General features: G+C 39.5%; 1 protein-coding gene across 3 annotated transcripts in view; it reads left to right on the top strand.

Annotated features, from left to right (window-relative positions):
* Window positions 1–23,165, top strand: part of fut8b (fucosyltransferase 8b (alpha (1,6) fucosyltransferase)) — a 125,050-nt gene that overhangs the window by 79,456 nt on the left and 22,429 nt on the right. For all 3 annotated transcript variants that reach the window (XM_023275135.3, XM_055015851.1, XM_023275136.3), the window contains exons 3-6: window positions 6,799–6,917; window positions 7,969–8,131; window positions 18,477–18,591; window positions 22,836–23,073. In XM_023275135.3, the coding sequence (XP_023130903.1) occupies window positions 6,799–6,917; window positions 7,969–8,131; window positions 18,477–18,591; window positions 22,836–23,073 (635 nt within the window). The remainder of the gene's footprint in view (window positions 1–6,798; window positions 6,918–7,968; window positions 8,132–18,476; window positions 18,592–22,835; window positions 23,074–23,165) is intronic.

Genomic DNA, 23,165 nt, shown 5'->3' with positions numbered 1-23,165 from the left:
TCTAGATGCACTGAGGTACTGGAGCATGCAAGGCAAGAATTCACCATTCAGAATCAATTTACTTGGAATTACGCTGTTTGAGTTAGTGGATATAACATAGACACACCAAAGGGAAGAGGCAACTACATTAACTGATTTGACATAAGGCAATACTTGTGCAAACATAAAAAATCACATCCACACTTCTAACAGTTCCTAATAATTCATTGCCTGTTTTTAAAATGGAGCAGTAGTAGCAGATTTTCATGGTGATAAGTGACTTATTCAGTCATCTGTAGCATTCACTGTTCTTTTCCCACAACCACATTCCTCTGGTTTACTACCTTGACTTATTGGAGTCAAGTGGTTTGAGATACTGAGTTACCAGAAATGGCTGGAACATCTGTGACCAGTCTTTGATGCATTATACTATACTTATGTACAGAAACACATGCAGGGTCCATCTTAATGTAAAGGCAAATTGTGTGCATGTAGCCCCTGTTTAACTGCACCAGAATGCTATACATCCCCATCCATATCTATGGTTTTCAGCACAAAGGTTTTCATTTGAACTCAGCCACAGTATATTAAATTTTAAAATGGAAATACGTGTGTGCCATAGAGCCTCATGTGCCCCTACCATTCAAATTGTTCCGCCTATCTCTGGTCAACCAGTCAACAGGTGCAGAGGTGGGAGCCAATGCAGGAACAGCTGGAACAGTATGTCAGAGGAAAGTAGGTTGCATAGTGAACCTCACTTGCTTGCTTCACTCCGATGGGGCTCATCACCCCTTGCTTTGATGGCTTGTCTGTCAATCTGCAGTATTGCCCCCCACCTGTGTGCTTCCTTCTTTTACTCAGAGTTTTTCTCGTTTGCTACCTCTCCTGTATTGTTTGATTAAGATGCTATTGAATCCAGCTATTGAATTTCCTATATATACATTTTTTGGTTAAGAATGCTTATATTTTGCCTGCACTGGCACTGTAAACATAAAGAGTTAAGGCCTCTATGGAGTGTGCTAGCTAACCTCTATGCCCCAGTCCCACTCATTGGCCTGTGCTGATCAGGCCCGTGCTCTTCTGCCTTCCTCAAGAAGATATAATGTTACTTTGTTCACTGTTTTACCAGCACCTAAAACGCCTGAGAAATGATGTCACTTAGTAAATAGTCCTACTTCCTGCACAATAGTGTAACTAGCAGGTTAAGGTGTTGCCTTTTGGGATAGCTTGTTGAATACATTTTGAACCGACCTTGCTATGAGGAGAGATGATACAGCTGATAGTTAAGGAGGAAATGTATCTGGGTCTAATTTCAAATCACCTGGATTGGGCATCTGTAATGGGCACCATAGATTTCACAAAGAAAACAAGCCTCATTTCAAGACATACACTACCGTTCAAAAGTTTGGGGTCACTTAGAAATAACTTTATTTTTGAAAGAAGTTTTTGTTCAATGAAGATAACATTACATGAATCAGAAATACGGTCTAGACATTGCTAATGTGGTAAATGACTATTCTAGCTGGAAACAACTGATTTTTTAATGGAATATCTGCATAGTGGTACAGAGGCCTATTTCCAGCAACCATCACTCCTGTGTTCTAATGGTACATTGTGTTAACTAATCTTGTTGAAAGACTAACTGATGATTAGAAAACCCTTGTGCAATTATGTTAGCACATGAATAAAAGTGTGACTTTTCATGGAAAACATAAAATTGTCAGGGTGACTCAGAACTTTGGAATAGTAGTGTACATATAAATGCCCATGATGTCTCTAAGGTGTACAAAGGTTTGGCATTGTTCGTTACATTGTTACATAATGTAGCACAATGCTCAGTTAGCGCTCAGTGAAGTGGGAGACCATGGCTTCTCAGGGACCAAGTTTTGAACACTTGAATCTGAGTTGTGCAGCAAGAATGGCTGCTCTAACTTTAAAAGTCTCATTTTTATGCTTGCCAGTGACTGATGTTCCTTATTCATGGAGCAAATAGAGTTTGTATGCCATGATGACTCATTAATATGTCCTTTGCAGCACTTCACCAATGCCCCTGAGCATTTTAGCAGTTTCAAATGTATTATTTTTGTGTAGAGAAATTGATCTTGTATTATATTTTTCGCTATCTTTTTATCATGGCTGATTTGAACTGTTGTGAGCATGTCAAAGTTCTTATTGGTATTTTCATTACATGCATGCTGTAATTATTCATAGTTCATTGACACAGAGCTGCGAAATGTCAAATTATATCTTTGCATTTATCTGTGAGAAATAATCGACGGAAACAGAAAATATATAGTTGTAATACAACTCATTTTATATGTATGCACTTTAAAATAGCTTGTTACATCACATGAAATGAACTGGCTTGCTGACCAAGTGACATTTCAACTGTAATGAGGAATTGGGTTTTGCAGAACTTTGAACTGTAAATTTTGACTTCTGCACAATGCTTTTGAGCAGAGCTCTCTGTCATGTGTACTAACATGAGTCACTGGTGACCTATGCACATGTTTTGTTTGACAGTAGACCTTCTTGTCTCATTTCACACATCTAAGAAACAACCGCCTACTGCAGCACTAATGTAGCATACAGTATATGCAATTATCACAAGGGGTTTCCACTGTTGCTACTGGTAAAAAATGAAAGCACAGCAACAATTTATTACATAATCTATTTACTGCGCTTGAATAGCTTTGATGTAGTTGTGCTTTTATAAAATGGTAAATTTATGTATTTGTTATGAACCCCTCTAAATTGAATCTGTATCTACTTTAGTGTTAAAATGTTAGCCCATGTGACCCACGTGGACAAATTTGTTGGTACCCCTCAGTTAATGAAAGAAAAACCCAGAATGGTCACAGAAATAATTTGAATCTGACAAAAGTAATAATAAATAAATTTCTGTGAAAATTAACCAATGAAAATCAGACATTGCTTTTGAACTGTGATTCAACAGAATTATTTAAAAAAATAAACTCATGAAACACGGCTGGACAACAATGATGGTACCCCTTGAAAAGACTGAAAATACTGTGACCATAGGGACATGTTCAATCAAGGTGTGTCCTCTAACTAGCATCACAGGTGTCTACAAACTTGTAATCAGTCACTCGGCCTATTTATAGGGTTACAAGTAGTCACTGTGCTGTTTGGTGACGTGTGTACCACACTAAACATGGACCAGAGGAAGCCAAGGAGAGAGTTGTCTCAGGAGATTAGAAAGAAAATTATAGACAAGCATGTTAAAGGTAAAGGCTATAAGACCATCTGCAATCAGCTTGATGTTCCTGTGACTACAGATGCACATATTATTCAGAAATTTAAGATCAATGGGACTTTAGCCAACCTCCCTGGATGTGGCCGCAGGAGGAAAATTGATGACAAATGGAAGAGACGGATAATACGAATGGTAACAAAACAGCCCAGAACAACCTCTAAAGACATTAAAAGTGAACTCCAAGGTCAAGGTACATCAGAGTCAGATCGCACCATCCATTGGTTTGAGCCAAAGTGGACTTCATGGGAGACGACCAAGGAGGACACCATTGTTGAAAACAAATCATTAAAAAGTCAGAATGGAATTTGCCAAACTGCATGTTGACAAGCCACAAAGCTTCTGGGAGAATGTCCTATGGACAGACGAGACAAAACTGGAACTTTTTGGCAAGGCACATCAGCTCTATGTTCACAGACGCAAAAATGAAGTATATCAAGAAAAGAACACTGTCCCTACTGTGAAACATGGAGGAGGCTCTGTTATGTTCTGGGGCTGCTTTGCTGCATCTGGCACAGGGTGTCTTGAATCTGTGCAGGATACAATGAAATCTCATGACAATCAAGGTATTCTAGAGAGAAATGTGCTGCCCAGTGTCAGAAAGCTTGGTCTCAGTTGCAGGTCATGGGTCTTGCAACAGGATAATGAAACAAAACACACAGCTAAAAACAGCCAAGAATACAATACAATACAATACAATGACTTTATTAATCCCCAAAGGGAAATTCAGTTGTCTGGTCTCATCTGTTTACTTTTGAATTAAATAGTCTGATTGCTGATGGCAAGAAAGATTTTCTGAATCTTTCAGTCCTGCAGCGCAGGGATAGGAGCCGTCCACCGATGTTTTGTTGTTCACTGAGGCAGATGTGAAGTGGATGATCCAGGTTTGTCCGAATGGCCTCCATCTTTCTAAGGGCCTGTCTCTCCACCTCATCCTCCAATGTGTTCAATCTGATTCCAACCACAGAGTCAGCTTTTTTAATCAGTTTGTTCAGACGCCTTGCATCCTTGTTTTTTATACTGCCTCCCCAGCAGACTGCAACATAAAACAGAACACTTACTACCGCAGACTGATAAAACATCTGCAGCATCTTACTGCAGATGTCTAATGATCGAAGTCTTCTGAGGCAAAAAAGTCAGCTCTGGCCTTTTTTGTAGATGAAGTCTACATTTTTAGACCAGTCTAACTTATTATCAAGGTGGACACCTAAATATTTATACGATGTCACCACCGATGTCCACGCCACAAGTGTTCACTGGCTGAAAAGGGGGTTTGGATCTGCGGAAATCGATGATCATTTCCTTTGTCTTTGAGGCGTTGAGTAGCAGGCAGCTTTTGTGACTCCAGTCACTGAAGGCACTTACCAGATCCCTGTATTCAGCTTCATGTCCATTTCTGATACATGCCACGATAGCAGTGTCATCAGAGTATTTCTGAATGTGGCAGGACTCAGTGCTGTATTTGAAGTCAGATGTATACAGTGTGAACAGGAATGGAGCCAGGACTGTTCCTTGTGGAGCCCCAGTACTGCTCATTAATGTCCCAGAAACACAGTTCCCCAACCTGACAAACTGTAGCCTTCCTGTCAGGTAATCTATGATCCAAGAGACACAGGAAGGATTCACTCCCATCTCTTTGAGCTTGTCTTTGAGTATGGTGGGTAGGATGGAGTTGAATGCGTTTGAAAAATCAAAGAACATGATTCTCACATAAACTCCAGGTTCCTCCAGATGAGACAGGGCACGGTGAAGGATGAAGAGGATGGCATCATCCACTCCAATGTGTTCTTTGTATGCAAACTGCAGGAAATCGAGTTTGTCTTTGACCTCAAGCCTCAGTAGGCGTAGAATCAGCCGCTCCAGAGTTTTCATGATGTGTGAGGTAAGGGCAATAGGTCTGTAGTCATTTAGTTCAGCTGGACATTTGATTTTTGGTAAGAATGGCTAAGAGGAAAACACTGGACTATTCTGAAGTAACCTTCTATGAGTCCTGATCTAAATCCTATTGAGCATCTGTGGAAGGAGCTGAAACATGCCGTCTGGAGAAGGCACCCTTCAAACCTGAGACAACTGGAGCAGTCTGCTCATGAGGAGTGGGCCAAAATACCTGCTGAGAAGTATGCAGAAGTCTCAAAAAAAAAAAAAAAAAAAGAAGTCTCATTGACAGTTACAGAAATTGTTTGATTGCAGTGATTGCCTCAAAAGGTTGTGCAACAGAATATTGTTTGCAATGTCTGATTTTCATTGGTTAATTTTCATAGAATTTTTATCATTACTTTTGTCAGATTCAAATTATTTCTGTGACCATTGTGGGTTTTTCTTTCATTAAGCGAGAGGTACCAACAATTTTGTCCACATGTGTAAGTATTGCATTACAAACTCACCAGCTGCACATTTGCGATTTATTGAGACTTTAACTATGATCAAAAGAGAACAATTAAGGCTTTATAGTTATAGTTATGGTTTTATTACTCCACCAAGGAATGCGGTGGAGTTATGTGATGATCGATGTTGGTTTGTCTGTTTGTCTGTCTGTTAGCAACATTACTCAATAATGAACGGATTTAGATGAAATTTTCAGAGGTCAGAAATGACACAAGGACCAAGTGATTAGATTTTGGCAGTGATGCTGCTTATAGTCTGGATCCACGAATTTGTTAAAGGTTTCTGTATCATTGCGAGATAGCGTCACCGCGTCGTTGTAACTATGACAACAAGTGAACGCCTATGACAGGTGCCTGCTGATGATCGCATGATTGCAATCCTACCACAAATCCACTGCTCCCCCCCACCCACCTGTAGTATTTCTGGACAGATTTACACTACTGTTCAAAAGTTTGGGGTCACTTAGTAATGTCCTTATTTTCGTAAGAAAAGATGATTTTTTCAATGAAGATTAGAAAACCCTTGTGCAATTATGTTAGCACATGAATAAAAATGTGAGTTTTCATGGAAGACATGAAATTGTCTGAGTGACCACAAACTTTTGCACAGTAGTGTATGTAAAGCCTAATTTCGATTAATAGTATAAGAAAATTTTCATAACACCCAAGCCTGTGTGTGCAACCAATGAGAAACGATTGATCCAATGATTTTGTGATCCAGCAACTTTTAGCTATCTGCTTAGTCAGTGATTGAAAGTAGGTTAGTTATAGTTATCTTTTAATCATTTTATTGTATAAGTTTGCAAATAACAATGCTGAACTTCTCAGATACTCACTTTTTCAGTTTCATGTCACTGAAAGTAAAATATTTGTGGGTTTTACTATTAATTGCTCTAAGTGAGCAATTTGAATTTTATGATGGTCACGATTCGTGTCTTTCATCTTATTATGCCTTTGCTAATAATGAAAATTGTACTTTCTTGGAGCACAGAGTGTGGTTCATTTATCTTTCTCAGTAGATTTTTTTTGTCTCCTGACATACAGTTTTACAATTTCAGCACAGTGTATCTGCACAGTAGGCTATTTTTGGACTCTCTTCCCTCTATTCATGTACTATTGTGCCTATGCTCACAGGTCACATTTTCTTGTTGTGTCCCGCAGGATACCAGAGGGTCAGGCAGAAGCTGGGTCCTTGGCAGCAGGGAGGCTCCGCTCCCTGGAGGACCAGCTAACCAGAGCCAAACAGAAGATCCACAGCTTCCAGAAACTCACTGGAGATGGTAAGTAGGGCAGGGCGGCATAAAAGATTGCATTGATGGATTTGGCACGGACTTTAGAACTATGAAAGAATTGATTTTGAAAGTGCATAGGTTGTCTATACGTGGAAAAAAAAACTAGTCAGCAGCTTTGGCCTATATCGACATTCTCCATCTAGTCTATTGTTAAACCTGCTGCAGCTGAGCAGTAATGGTGGCAGAGACGCATTGTTGGATGGGCAGGGTTATGTGTGCATAGGCCACTCCAAGCAGCGATCAGAGGGGCAGGAAAGCTGTCCGGTGAGTGGGAAAATGTGTGAATGAAGTGGAAGCAGTGTGAATGCATCACTAGCAGAATGGAAGAGTGAAAGGAGAAAAGATTTTTTTTAAAAGGACGTGAACGTGGAGGACAGCACAGGGTCAGCCTTTCCATCTTGCTGCAGAGGAAGAAAAAGCCAAAAATATCCTCCAGCTTTTTTCCACAAGGGAGAGAGTAAAGAGAGAGTGCCAAATAGGAAGGCAAAAAAGAGCATTTTCCCTCACCACAACCACCACCTCCTTCCCCTCCTCCTTGAGGCTGTCCTTCCCTTCCCTCAAGTTTTTCTGTTTCTCTCCATAGAAACCTGAGCAGGCAGCTGTGTTATCCATGTAGGTTACTTGACATTGTTTCACTCAGTTGGGGTATAGAGTTCCTTTCTGTGTGACAAAAACATGAGAGTGAGCCATGATGCACAAAAACAGTGATCAGGTGTTTCTTAATGAGGTCAAAGTAACACCCAGGGACAGAGTATGAAAGAAGAACATTTGCATGGTTGTGTTCTACAACCTTGCTCTCTGCCAGTAGGTTATTTACATTCACATCATCTCATACTCAAACATTCTTGCAGACCTCCTGACTTTCTTTCTTACCTTGGTTCTTATTGCTGAATTCCCACAGACAGGCTTTGAAGTTAACATCATTGATTCATTGTTTTAAATTATACATGTGCCTCAAATCTTACACTAGCTTCATGTTTTTGTTTTGTTGCGAGCCATTCTGTGTTTGTGCTGATCTCTCTTACCCTCTCCGTTGTAGGCCCTGGGCCAACACAGGAGGAGGTGCGAAGGAGGGTTGAGAATGGCGTGAAGGAGTTCTGGTACTTTGTTCGCAGTGAAGTGAAGAAACTGGCTATAGTTGAGCCCAGCAACCGGCAGAAATATGCTGACACACTCCTGCAGGACCTGGGACACCAGGAGAGGTGTGTGTGTGTGTGTGTGTGTGTGTGTGTGTGTGTGTGTGTGTGTGTGTGTGTGTGTGTGTGTGTGTGTGTGTGTGTGTGTGTGTGTGCGTGTGTGCGTGTGTACATACAGTGCTGTGAAAAAATATTTGCCCCCCCCTACAGAAACCTTTGCCTATCATTGCGAGACAGCGGCATGGCGTCACTGTAACTGTGACAAGAAGTAAACACTACATCAGCTGCCTGCTGACAATCACATGATTGTGATCCTACTACAAATCGACCGCAGTCGACTTATCGGGACTTATCTGCCAGAAATGATAGAACAACTGAGCAGCCTTGGCAGAGTACTGCGCTCTCTGAGTGCTTTTCTTGTTACATATTTGTCACATCTAAATGTTTCAGATCATCTCGTAAATTTGAATATAACACTATCAGTCTACCAAATGAAGAAATTCATTTGACAGTTGGGTTCAGTTTCACCAGCCACACCCACATATGATTACTGCCAGGCATGTTGAATCTAAACATCATTAAATAGAACTTGTCTGGCATTGTAAAGTAGCTAAAGGGTCTCAAATAGCAGCACTTGATGCCACGTCCTAAAGAGAGTAAAGAACAGATGAGAAACAAAGTCAATGACATGTATTTTTCTGAAAAGAGTTGCAAAACCATTGCTAAGGCTCTGGGACTCCAGAGAACTACAGGGAGAGACATTATCCACAAATGGAAAATCTTGGAACAGTGGCGAACCTTCACAGGAGTGGCCAGCCAGCCCACATTTCTCCAAGAACATGTCAACATCTCATCCAGGAGCTCCCAAAAGAACCCAGATAAACATCAAAAGATCTGTAGGCCTCACTGACCTCAGTTAAGGTACATCTACATGATTCCACAATAAGGAAGACTCTGGAGAAAAATGGAGAGCTGCAAGACACAAACCACCACTGACCAAAAAGAACATAGAAGTTTGTCCAGCATTTGCAGAAAAAAAAATGTCTTGATGAGCTTCAGCACTTTTGGAGTAACATCCTGTGGGCTGACGAGCCAAAGGTAGAACTTTCTGGATGCGTTCCACAGAAGAACATCATACCAGCAGTGAAACATTGGTGGTGATAGTGTGATGGTTTGGAGCTGCTTTGCTTCCACAGGACCTGGACAACTTGTTATAATTAATGGAGCCATGAATGCTGCTCTCTAGCAGAAAATCCTCCTGGAGAATATCCACCATCAGTTCATGACCTAAAGCTCAACACAAATGGTTTATGCAGCATGACAATGACCCAGAGTACACAAGCAAGTCCACATCTGAGTGACTAAGAAAGAACAAAATGAAGGTTTTGAAGTTGCCAAGTCAAAGTCCAGACTTGAATCCAGCTGAGATGCCATGACAAGACTTTAAAAGGGCAGTACATGCTGGAATCCATCTAATGTGGCTGAATAAAATTATTCTGCAGAGAAGAGGGGACCAAAATTCCGGCGTGGTGATGTAAAAGACTGATCACAAGCTGTAATAAACATTTAACTGCAGTTGTTGCCGCTAAGGGTGGACCAACCAGTTAGTAGGTTTAGGGAGGCAATTACCTTTTCCCATGGATGATACAGGTTTTTCATAATTCTTCAATGAACCATTAATTTAAAAACAGCAATTTGTGTTTTGTAGGTTATGTCTGTCTAATATTAAATGAATATAAATATTAGTCTGGAACATTTAAGTATGAGAAATATGAAATGATAGAACACATCAGGAAACACAGCACTGCGTAGATATATTTTAGCCTCAGGAAAAAGTAGGAAATACTGACCGTGGAATAAGCTAAAAACTAAATAATTGTTTTTATAGCTGTATCTCAGTAGCCATGTCAGCTCATGATAAGAGGATAGAGGCAGACCTCGCTGATGGTACCTTATTGTGTTTTCAAGTCCTTTGTTGTTTTTTATAATGTTTTGAGTGTTTAGTGTTGATAGTGATGTTTTGCCTCATAAATAACTAATATGAAGACCTGTAACTCCATTATCCCTCAGAGAATCAAGCTGCCAAGTTCCAAATGTCGGCTTGGTTAGAGTCATAAAAAAATCAGTTGATTAGTGTTTATATTTCTCAAAGTAATTTATTAGTAAAAATTCACATTAGCAGTAGTATTAACAATCTGAATACAGTACCTGGCTCTTGTAACATCTAAGTGATTTTTCATAGCACTTCTTCATTCATCTGATGATGATTTTAAAGTAAAACTGAGCACTTGACACAGCAAACCTGGAAAAGGTTTGCCAGAACCTTAACAGATGAGCCCCTTTTAGACATGGGACTTGCAGCATTTCTGGGTTCATCAATCTGTTAGTGAAGGCAGAAACCCCTTTCACATATAGGTCACTTATCTATTTAATGTTCCTCATGCCTGCATTCATACACACTCGATATTTGTCATTCACACCAGACTAGTCAGTGGCACTAAGGGATGTTTGGTACATAATAATCCAATAACAGACTAAAACTAAGCTAAATATCCTCCCGATCAAAGTCTTAAGTCCAGTTGAAAAATTGCAAGAATTGGCATTTTGCACTGTTGGATCTTAAGAAGGTTCTAGGTAGTAGAAGAAATGGGAGCAAGAGAAAAAAAATTGAGCACGCAATTTATTGAAAACAACAATTAACCTGAAATAAACTCTGTTCATCAACTGATCAAAAGTTTAAGACCATAGCTCAAAAAAAAAAACAAAAACTGAAAACCCCCTCAAAACAGAAACATCAATGTCAAAGGACTCAGTAATGAGTAGCTCCACCGTTCTTGTGGGTCACTTCAAAAATTCTTTTAGGCCTGCTTGATGCAAGTGTTTCCAGGAGGCTGGTGGGAACGTTGCTCCAAATGGTGAAGATGACTCCACAAACGGCATCCACTGTCTGGAACTGATGTCCATTTTTTTAAACTTACTATTCCATCCATCCCCAAACGTTCGCAATTGGATTTAGATCAGGGGAACATGCAGGATGGTCCAGAAGAGTGACATTATTCTTCTTTGTCTGGCGGCTGTTGTGAACTGCAGCGTTGTCCTGTTGACAGACCCGGTCCCAGTCCAAAAGGGCAAGTTTGTGGTGTGCAAGGAGATGTTTTTTTGCTTTTTAAGCCTTCCCCTCGCAGATGCCATCTGATGGCTATTGGGCTGCAGTCAGCACCAGTAAGGGCCTTAATTTGGGTCAAGGATCGTCCCGTGTCTTGACGGACAGTTCGTTGGATCCTCCAGCTCAGCACCGGTGAAATTTTTTGGGTCTACCATTTGACTTTCTTGTTCCATAACCCTCAGGATCTTTTAAGAAATTTAAAATGACTGTTTTACTGCATCCAACCTCAGCAGCGATGGCGCATTGCGTGAGGCCTTGCTTATGCACCTCAACAATCCTACCACATTCAAAGAAAGTTTTTTTGCCTTTGCCATCAGGAGTTCAGAACAGTGTGAATACCTGACAGAAAATGACGTGCAATCCACATTTTTGTGCAGATTTTGGCCTTGAAAGGCAGTGGCCTTAAACTTTTGATCAGCTGACAGCATGTTTGAGTTTAAATGCAGTTTTCAATAAATTGCCTGCTCAATTTTTTTTTCTCTCTCTCCCATTTCTTCTTTTTGCATTTTCAAGCTCTACTGAGAACCTTCATCAGATCCAACTGTGCAAAATGCCAATTCTTCAATTTTTCAACTGGTGTTAAGATTTTAATCAGGAGTATAGCAACTGATCAAAATGTCAAAAGTGTTTTTTTATTTCAGATTTTTCAAACAGTGAAACTGAAAGTTCAGGATTCAACCTGAGGACGGCTGTGAGGAGACAAAATATTAAACCTCTGCTGATAAGCTGTGACTCTGTGTGACAGCTCACCTGTCTAAGGTGAAGAAAAGCTTGCAGCTACTGTTAGAGCCTGATCGGCCCTTTGTCCATGTTGGGATCACTTGAAGTTAAACCTAGTAAATGAAGTTAATGCTGTTGCTCCGTGCGTAAATGCACACAGCTCTCTCTGTTTGGAGACACTCGTGGACCCTACCGATGTCCGATGCTGCAAATGTGTAATAAACTACCAAGAACTAGTCCTAAACAGCTGGAAACTAAACTGCTGTTCTGTGATGTGAAGACATGTAGACTGACTTTAGATCCTGGTCCGGACTGATCTGCTCTATGCGATAATTTAAATTTCTAAGAATTGAATTAGTTACTGGTGCAGTTGTTCAGTGTGCAAATGTATGCAGCTCTCTTTGAAGACACACACGGATCCTGCTGCAGATCTGGAGCAAACTCAGAGCAAATAGTTCCAAACAGCTGGAAAAAAGAAATTTCAGCTCCATTTAACATTTTGTGGCGAGAAACATGCTTGGATTATATTCATCATTGGTATCATTATTCTCTAAGCTATTTGTGTTTTCATTGCAGTATGGTTTTATTGTTATGGACATTTTATTTTGTTGCCTAATAGATTTGAAATTGTCAAAGTGTATGAAAATGGTGTGTTGTGATATTCTGACAAAAACTGTGCCTTTACTAAATCATGTCACACAAGTACAGCTGCTTGTGCGTATCTATCTAGTAATGTGTGCGCTCAGTTCACACTTGTGCTGTGTTAAAAGTTATACGGAAAGGTAACTTTGTCCGACATAGTAACATTGCTGGCGTGACTTTTACGGAGAAGTGACCAGGGTGCACATTAAAACATGCAGCTGTTAAATTGCTGTCAGATTAACAGAACAGGCTGAATATCTGAAAGGGGTTATAGGCCAATACAGCTGACACAAAATAAATCATTTAAAACCATTTTGAGAATTGATAAATCATTTGAATAACTTTTAAAGCAAAGAAATCCAAGCATCTTGTGCTTGCTTAGAAAATCATTCTTCAATTATTTAAACAGCACGTTCAGTTGATTTATAATAATGAACAAGGAACGACGGAGGACAGACTATTGATGTTACTAGTACCACTGGATTGTTATGTGAAATAGGCTAGGAATCCTGGTAGCACTACAACTTGAAAGCAGCACTTGTTGTATTTGCTAAGTAATAAAAAGCAAAGGTCATAGACACACCCACTCTGTCATCTGGAAGGCAGCTTTTCACACAGCTGAATGAAGAAAAGCCTGGTGTCACTTTGCCAAGTGGTTCCACTTTAATCCTGCTGAGGGGGCTTACAGAACCAATTGTCTTAGTCTTTCCTGCCTAAGTAGCTTTCCAAAGACTGATTCTGCACCCCATACGCAGCATGTATACATACAAATATACTCACAGATTTTCACATGCATCTGCTTTTCATTTAGAACCCCTTCCTTCAGATTTCTTTGTATGTCCTGCAGGCAAAGGCAGAGAGCTGGCATAGATAGGAGCAGAGGTGGAAAAAGCAATGAAATGTTTTAATTGAATTAATGCATCACTTCCTTATTCATATTCTGCTCAAGAAACATTGTATGGCCCTTGTCTTGAAAATTTTCTGAGTAAAATAAAACTTTTGCACATTAAAACGTATTCCAGTACTAACCTGTTGTCCCTCTGAAAATAATACCAGCATTGTGAAGAGCTTTCAGTTTCATGAGGTCTTATTGGCAGAATTAGCTGAAATAAAGTGTAAGTTCATGGCGATATGCCAGAAAACAGTGATTCAAAGTTCAAATGTTCGCAACAGGTAGTTAAGCAGATAAAAACGTGCCTCTACAAAGGAATATGCCACAGTACAGTATTGATTCAGTAATACATGTTACCACAGTGGATCTTGATACTTACCCTCAGTGCAAATTAAAACTAAAATACTCCAGTTGACTTTCAAAATGAAAAATTACTTTATGTGCTTATAATAAAAGTTTAAATATTAAACAAATGAGCAAACGTCATCTGCTAATGAAGATCATTTGGTGTGAACAAAAGCTCCAGGAAAAGAAGTGATTGTTTTCCAACTCCCATAATTGTCTTGATCTGACATAGATTTTGGAAAGAATAAATTATTGATTTTTGGGAAGTGAACATCTAGTAATACTTTCCATTAGTGATGAAATAATTACTACATGTTTGAGAGATTGAGCAACTTGCAAGTTGCATTACACAGTCTGTGCTGCAAACTTAAGCAATGTGTTGCCTGAACTGACAGTACCATTCAAAAGTTTGGGGTCATGCAGACAATTTCATGTTTTCCACGAAAACCCATACTTGTATTCATGTGCTAACATAATTGCACAAGTGTTTTCTAATAATCAGTTAGCCTTTCAACACCATTAGCTAACACAATATAGCATTAGAACACAAGAGTGATGGTTGCTGGAAATATTCCTCTGTACCCCTATGTAGATATTCCATTAAAAATCAGCCGTTTCCAGCTAGAATAGTCATTTACCACATAAACCATGTTCTAGTCTGTATTTATGATTAATTTGTTATCTTCATTGAAAAAAAATGCTTTTCTTTCAAAAATAAGGACATTTCTAAATGGCCCCAAACTTTTGAATGGTACTGTGTGTATATATATATATATATATATATATATATATATATATATATATATATATATATATATATATATATATATATATATATATATATATATATATGTATATATATATATTTTTATATATATATATATATATATATATACACATATTAGTGGTGGACGCGATTAAAAAAAATTAATCTAATTAATTACAGGCTTTGTAATTAATCGCAATGATAACTTAAAGCCTGAATTGAGTTGTTTTTTCCACTGTATGGCACATAAAATCAGCATAAGTAGTTCAAGGCGCTTCAGAAAGTTGAAAATCCAGAGATTCATTCTGTTTTCATCTTTTCTGGGTTTGATAAATGGTGTAAATTTGATGGTTCTTTTTATAGGAATATCAGTTTTTATTTATGTATTTTTTTATAAACAAAAAGTTTATAATTAAGTTATTAAAAGAGATATTTTTGTTGTTTAGGTTATTCCTCATCCAAGGAGTCAGAGCCTCGACGGAGTAAAAACTTAAACCACAAAAATGTTTCATTTCTATTTATCTGCATTTTTCATCTGTCTGCTACATTCACAGATTACTGCAGATCTAAGTGCAATTATAGCGATTTTATTCAACATTTTAAGACTTTCTGTAAACTCAAGCACTGTCTAGAAAAGTGGTCTATTATGGGATGGCTACACCGTTAGCCGTTAGCATGACTCGTAGCTAACGTTAGCTCTGGTGCTAACATGTTTTACATTGAGGTGATACCGTCGGCTTGAAGTGACGCAGTGATCGGAAAACTCTTTGTTGTAAAATTTGCACACAACCAGGCTTTTATCCAAGCTGCCATCGGGAAGATTTTTAAAAGGAAAATTTCTCCCCAACAAGCTCAACCTTGTCTTCCTTCACTGTTCACCAGTGCCTGACTTCACTCAGTACTGCCTGTGCTTCTTCTTCATGGCCACAAACAGACTTCAGGTTCATTACCGCCACCTACTGGGCTGGAGTGTTCATCAGCGTTACCGGTGTGCCAGAAATGAGGGAACTGAGGAGGGTGCAATTAATTACGTTAGTATCGTAACGCGTTGTTTTTGCTATAATTAATCGAAATTAACGCGTTAATGTCCCAGCCCTTTTATTTATATATATATGTATATATATATATATATATATATATATATATATATATATATATATATATGTGTGTGTGTGTGTGTGTGTGTGTGTGTGTGTGTAGAAAATGACACTCTACAATAGAAATTACAATAGATAAACATAACAGAGAGGTTTGGATCATATTCAAAAGAAGAACCAACCCAATACTGAACATATTAAAGCTTTCAAACTTTAAAATCTAACCAAGCATTCATCGTGCAACAGGATGGGCAGGACGGTGTGGCAGGTGCTATGTCATAAGCACAGACAGGCATGAAAACAAGACTCAGTTACAAAATGGCTAAACAGCACTCACTAAATGATATGTCATAGAACGGTGCATTGCAGGGCTTTAGGACAATGTCCGTCTTTTGTCTTAACTGACCCGGTGATATTGATGCTGTAATCTGAACCTGAAACCTTGTGTCTTCTTCCCTGTTGGTGCAGTATCAGTACGGAAAACACTGCACAGCTGCAGCCTTAACATCTGATTATTATTTGACATCAGAGGCAATGGGCTCACTGTAAGCTTTACTTATGCGACAGATCACACACATTTACACACACACACTTTGTACAAATTCAGGACTTCATGTCTGTGTAGTATTCCTGTCCTGCCACCATATCAGTGCATTTTTCAGCCAGCCAGGTTCATGTTGAGCTGTGGCTCAGGTGGTAGAGCAGGGTAGGCAGTTCAGTCCATGGCCCTTCCACATGCAGAAGTGTCCTTGTTCAAGACACTGAATCCCAAATTGCTCCAGATGACAGGCAAGCACCTTGCATGCAAGCTCTGTCTATCGGTGAATGCGAAACACATTGTGAAGTGCTTTGAGTACCACTAAGGTGTAAAAGCACTATGTAAGTGCTGACCATTTACATTTCCTTTGCAGAAGGTCTGTGATGGGTCCCTGTGGGTCCTTGAAGGGGAGTTTGACATCCATACATCCATAGGCACACTGTGATTCCAGATTCAAAATGGGGCAATGAGTAATGATACTGTTTTGGTTAGCACTGTTCACTGTTGAAGTGGGACATGTTGCATTCATCCGCTTTGTGTGTGTGTCTTGGCATGTGCTACTAAATATATGTTTAAGAACTCTGTTATACAAGATGTGACTGATTCGGGTCAAACAAGTGAGTAAGCTTGCATAAGTGTGCATGTGTGTGTGTGAAGGAGGTGAGGATAGCAGGATAGTAGATGGAGAACAGACAAAGAATACAAGAAGTCTATCTCATCATTTGTACTTATTAAATGTGCCAAAGGTTCATTCTGAATTTGGGAAGCACTGTTTTAAGTACTCTGCACCTGCTGCCTGGAACTCACTGCAGAACACATTGAATCGAAAGGAACTCATCCTTGGAACTTTTAAAAACCGTATGAAAGATTTTGTAGCAGCTACTTGTCACAATTGTTGTTGTTTTAATGTGAATTCTTAATACTGTTGCTTTTATCTAGCATGTATTTTATTTATTTTGTTGTCTGAGTTGGTGTTGTCTGTTGTAATTGTTGCAATTTTAATGTTTCCTAGGCTGCTGTCTTGGCCAGGGTTCTCTTGAAAAAGAGGTCATTGTACCAACCTGCTTAAAATAAAGACTAAATTTTTAAAAATGTAAAAATATTTTATTTCAGTCAAGTCAATAATCAATAATCATTAATCAAAAATTATTAGTAATTTCATTTTTATTAAGGTATACAAGTGAAAAATTTAATGGTAAAATAACTATGGAAAAAATTAAAATATAAAAGTGTACCCAAAAATTAACAAGAATAAACGAATGATCTCACTTTCATGCATGTTTAGAGTGACTGACCATGGAGACATATGGGAACCGCATGAGAATGTTGGAGGGCGACTTTTTTTTTGACAGTGTATAAAAGTACATATTCAGTCCATATCCATATTGCCTGACAGGTGAATATGAAAGAGTTACTTGAAATGGATTTGCCTCTCTTCACATGAAAATTGTGAAAAGTGATTTCCTGCGGAGTTCGTTAATACCCTAACCCTAACCCTAAGCAACAGGCCCTGGTGACTGCTAAACTATAACCTCAATGCAATGCAGCAGCTTTGACCTGGTCACCTGTCCATGCGCATTTGGGTTTTACTAGTTTTCTTTATTTAATGTCTATCAAGGTGAGATCATTCCTTGATTCTTATTTACTTTAATTTGTGTGTTTTTCATTGTTGTGTAAGCATCACAATTATCACTGCTGTACTTTAATGAATAGTCTAAAGTACTTAAAGTCAAAGTAAGGTGGTTATAATAAAATTGTGGATACAATGCAGTTAGGACAAGCAGCCGTTTATTTGCATCAGGGCGGTTAACCTATTACTGGAGTCTTGTCACACATTGTGAATGACTACTGAGGGAATTAATATCTACATAGGGGTACAGAGGCCCATTTACAGCAACCATCACTCCTGTGTTCTAATGGTGCATTGTGTTAGCTAATGACCTTGAAAGACTAATTGATGATTAGAAAACCCTTGTGCAATTATATTAACACATGAATAAAAGTGTGAATTTTCATGGAAAACATGAAATTGCCTGCGTGACCCCAAACTTTTCAACGGTCGTCTATGTGTAATTTCAATTCAAGTCAATTCAATTCAATTTTATTTATATAGCGCCAATTACAGTCAAATTGTCTCGAGACGCTTTACAGAACCCATATGCCTGACGCCCAGAGCAAGCCATTCAATACATTTATTTCACTGTGACTATGAATAAAGTTGTGAGCTTTGTTCATTTGTCTGTAGGTCTATCATGACAGACCTGTACTACCTCAGCCAGGCCGACGGAGTCGGTGAATGGAGAACGAAGGAGGCTAAAGACCTTTCAGATCTGGTCCAGAACAGAATCACCTACTTACAGGTATCTACTGACACACCTGCTGCTTAGCAAAGTAGCCTGTTCTCTTTAATACACAACCATGTACACACCCACATGTAGACACAGCTATATTGTGAGCATTCATGCAAATGCGTCCCTCATGCAAAAAAACATATATATGCGTCTTTGAGGACATCTTTCACACTTGCTTGTCTCATTTACACCATCCATAATTGTCAGCATCAGTTTCCACGAGTAGTAGGTGAAGGGTGTAATAGCAGATGGTTTCAGCAGTCGGATCTGACAAGCAGGATTCTTGTTGTTTGTCAGCAGTTTAGTGTCACACACACACATGCTGCAAAAGACATAGAAACACGCACAGAGATGCAAAATGACAGATGGCCAGATGCATATGCAGAAATGCAAAAATGTCTACGCAGTACAAAGACACTGACAAACGCATACTCACTGAGGCTTAGATAGATGTGCAAATACTCACAGCCCCACACACACATACACAACCCAAGCTACGACTCACCTCAGCCCCTCTGCTCCCCTTCTCCAGCTCTGGTGCTTCTGGGTTCTTGGGTGGGGCGGTGTGACACGGCACCGGGCCCTGCAGCATTAATGAGCCGGTGTGTTTGATGAAGAGGACTCAGTAAGTCTGGCTGGGCGGAGACAGCACCACTAACAGTTGCTGTCACCACCGCTGAGGGAGCACACTGCTCTACCAGCCATCTTCATTAATTCATCGCATACACACACAGTTGTGCACAGATGCATACAACTGCACCTATACAAGCAATCAAACACACAAACATACACACAAGCTCAGACATAAGATTGATGCACATGCCCATATGCGAAGAGATGGTGTGCACGTGTGCATTTGTGTCTGTCACTTGCTATCTCACTTGCACACATTCATACATCTGTATGTACACACAGAGAAAGACTCCTCCCTAATGTCCTGCTGTCTCTGCCACCCGCACCAACCTCTTCTTTTTTTTCCTGGTTTAGCTAACTCCATGTCTCTTCCATCTGTCCACTACCAGCATTTAGTAGCTATAGATGCCTTCTTTAGATGGAGTTCATTTGGACAAATCAATCCCCCCCCCCAGTTTAATGCTACCAGAAGCACATTTCTCCAGCCTAACTGCACTTATCAGAACACACACAGGAGAATGTACTACCTGTAGCTTCACTTAAGGCAGCAACTCTTAACTCTACAGTTTTAGAGCTTTATGGCATGTTTCAATTCAGTTTTACTTTCATTAGTTTATCTGTTGGCTACATCAAGTTGTAGTTTTGAGTTAAACAGCTACAAGATCCACTGCACACTCCCTACAAATAACAAACGGCTGGTGACAAGCTGATGTACATAATGGAGTATTTAGAAGTTTAATTATAACAAGATTTTTATCCTGATTGACTTGGCTTGTCATTACCATGAGTTGTTACTCACAATAATATCAAGTTAGTTTTAATTGTGGAGGGCCCAGAGATCCATTTGGAATAATGTGTATTGACCGCATAGAGTAGCACACACATTTTTTTGATGATTCAAATGCCACAAAAGTAGAGAAAATGGTGTACCTGTTAACAGCACATCCAAAGAAATGTGGAGTGAGAGCATTCGTTACATCACATTAATACTGAAGATTAAAAAGACAGTCAACTTTGTGATAATAGTGAAATTATCATCAAATGTTGTCTTCTGCAAAATTTAAAATGGCTTTTGTCTTCAACATCCCATACAGTGCTTACATGTTTCCTGTTTGTTAATACCATGTGCATAGGCACACAGTTTGAATCACACACAGGAAACGTAGATTACTAGGAACAGTGAAACCATCTCAATGAGGCAGCATCTACAGAATGAAAAACATTAAATTGCAAATACTGTAAAAAAGATTGACATATATAAAAAGTAAAATAAGAATAATAAGGGTTTCAGTATAATAAAATAAATGCTGAAATTCTAAAAACGAACAGTTTTATTTGGATTATCTAATATGATGTGTGGGTTTTTGGAAAGTGCAACTCACTTCAGCCATTGCAGATGTTCATACTCATGCAACTAGCATGTCCCTCTAAATGGAACACTGTTGTATTACAGCCTGTGCACTACAGGTGTTTGTTCCTGAAATGGTATCCATGAAGAAAATGCAAAAACTTCTGTGCACTGACTGTATTGTTTATTCTCTAGCTGAAAAGTCATTGTTTAATGTAAATTGGCTGTCAACAGAGTAGCAACACACTTACTTTAAACATCTCCTTGTCAATGAATGTGGCCATAGTGGATAATTATGTGAGCTTAACATACTACTGTCTCAAATTCACTTGTTCTCTGCCAGAGTCCCTAAATGTGCAAGACTACTGTGGTCTCTGAACAGAATCACTCTGCAACTGTCCATGTTTTGCACTGAAAAAGAGCACAGTTATAACAGACCTACTTTGCCCCACACAGTGCAAAGCAGCATTCTGGATTTGTGCACACATGTAAGTCATTCTCCCTGAAGCACATCTTTTGGTTCTTCAGTCTTTCCATACATACAAACATATATAGTGGTAAAATTGCAGCCTGCAAGAAATATCTGTGTGGTTGTTCTTTCAGCTTGATGGCTGCTGTACTCTGTTCATGTTATTGTTGTTTCCTGTCCTCTCCTCTCCTTTCCTCCCCTTTTCTCTCCTCTCTTCTCATCCCTTCTCCTGTCTTCTCTTTTTCTTTCTTCTGCTCTCCTCTTTGTCATCATTTTTCATCTCTGCTATTTTTTTTAATCTTCTCAGTACTTTTCCTCCTTGTTTCCATCTCCTTTCCTCCTCCTTCTTCATTTTTCTTTCTCTCCTGCTAGATTGTGATAGGCAGCATTAGCCGGTGGGTGCCGGGCGGCCTGATTACTGTAAACTATCCACAGCTGCAGCAGCCTAATGAGGAAAACACTCCCATCAACCAGTAATTGCTGTTTAGGAAGCTGGTTGGCACGAGCATTGCAGAGTCGCTCAGACCGGCTGCCGAGCAAATCACAACCCGCCTGGCAACTCATCGACAACACTGTGTCACTGTGTTGGTTTCCACTTTTTTTTCTTTTTTCTCACAAAAAAACTGAGAAATCCGCGTTTCTTGCTCTAGCACCTCCTCTTTGGTATTCTTCCTTTCAGACTCATGAATGATACTGAAGCTAATTTCTGAGATGAAGAATAAGAGTGAGGTAGTCGTGAAAAATAGGGAATTGGACAGAGAGTGTAAATTAGAGAGAGGAATATGAGAGAAGAAAAAGTGATACAAGGCAGATTGTCAGGAGTAAAAAGGGAAATGTAATGAGACTTAGCAAAAAGGGCTGGTGAAAAGGGAAGGAATGTGACAATGTAAGAACAATTAAAAAGATTAAGTAGAGGGAGATATTTAAGGATAAAGATGCAGTTGCCCATATTCTATACCAAATAACAGGGGAGTACCAAACCCAACAAAAATAGGGGACAAATGTGTATTTAAGTGCTATAGTCTGATAGTATGATCTACTGTGCCCATTTCCATTGTATTGAAGAATTACATCACCCATTGAAACATCCATCCATTATCTATTCACTGCTTAATCCTCATTAGGGTCACAGAGGGCTGGAGTCTATCCCAGCAGGGTGAAGGCAAGGGACACCCTGCACAGCACTACATATAGAGACAAACAATCACACTCACATTCACACTTCCGGACAATTTAGAGTCACCAGTTAACCTCAGCGTGTTTTTGCACTGTGGAAGGAAGCCGGAGTACCACACATGCACAGGCAGAACCTGCACACTCCTTGAGAGATCCCGGGAAGGCTGGGATGCGAAGCGGGTATCTTCTAGCTGTAGGACGAAAGTGCTAACCACCAAGCCACTGTGCAGCCCACCTGTTGAAACAGTTTGACTCTTTTACATGTTTTTGATATTGCTGGTCAACAGTAGTAAAACTAAAGGTATAGCAGTCTGTGTATTTGACTACAAAAACAGTACTTGGTAATGTAAAACATAAAAATACTACATTTTTATCCTTTAATGATGAAAAAGATGGTGAAAGAAATTTGCAAGAGCATCACAGAAAAAGATGTACAGAAAGAAAATTGTATACAGAGAAAGGCAAAATTAGAAACAAGATAGCAGATGTAGAGGAGTATGAAACAAGGAAAAGGAAACAAAGTGAATAATATCAGTGATAGGTTATTACAAATCAGAGAGCTGGAGAAATACAGGGAGAAGATCAGGCAATAAAAAATGTTGAGACGTTCTTTTCTTCTCTTCCTAGAACCCCCCAGACTGCAGTAAGGCAAGAAAGCTGGTGTGTAACATTAATAAGGGCTGTGGTTATGGCTGCCAACTCCACCATGTCGTCTACTGCTTCATGATCGCTTATGGCACCCAGCGCACGCTCATCCTGGAGTCTCACAACTGGCGCTATGCCCCCGGCGGCTGGGAGACTGTCTTTCTGCCTGTCAGTAACACCTGCACTGATCGCTCTGGGGCCAGCACTGGACATTGGTCAGGTGGGTACATATACACACACTAACAGCACCACTATAAACTACACAGTTGCAGCCTCAGTTCTGCCAACGATGATTATGGTTGGTTCCCTAAT

This window comes from Amphiprion ocellaris, chromosome 12, assembly GCF_022539595.1.
Source record: "Amphiprion ocellaris isolate individual 3 ecotype Okinawa chromosome 12, ASM2253959v1, whole genome shotgun sequence".
NCBI classification, from domain to species: domain Eukaryota; kingdom Metazoa; phylum Chordata; class Actinopteri; family Pomacentridae; genus Amphiprion; species Amphiprion ocellaris.
This window is presented reverse-complemented; position numbering and strand designations above follow the sequence as displayed.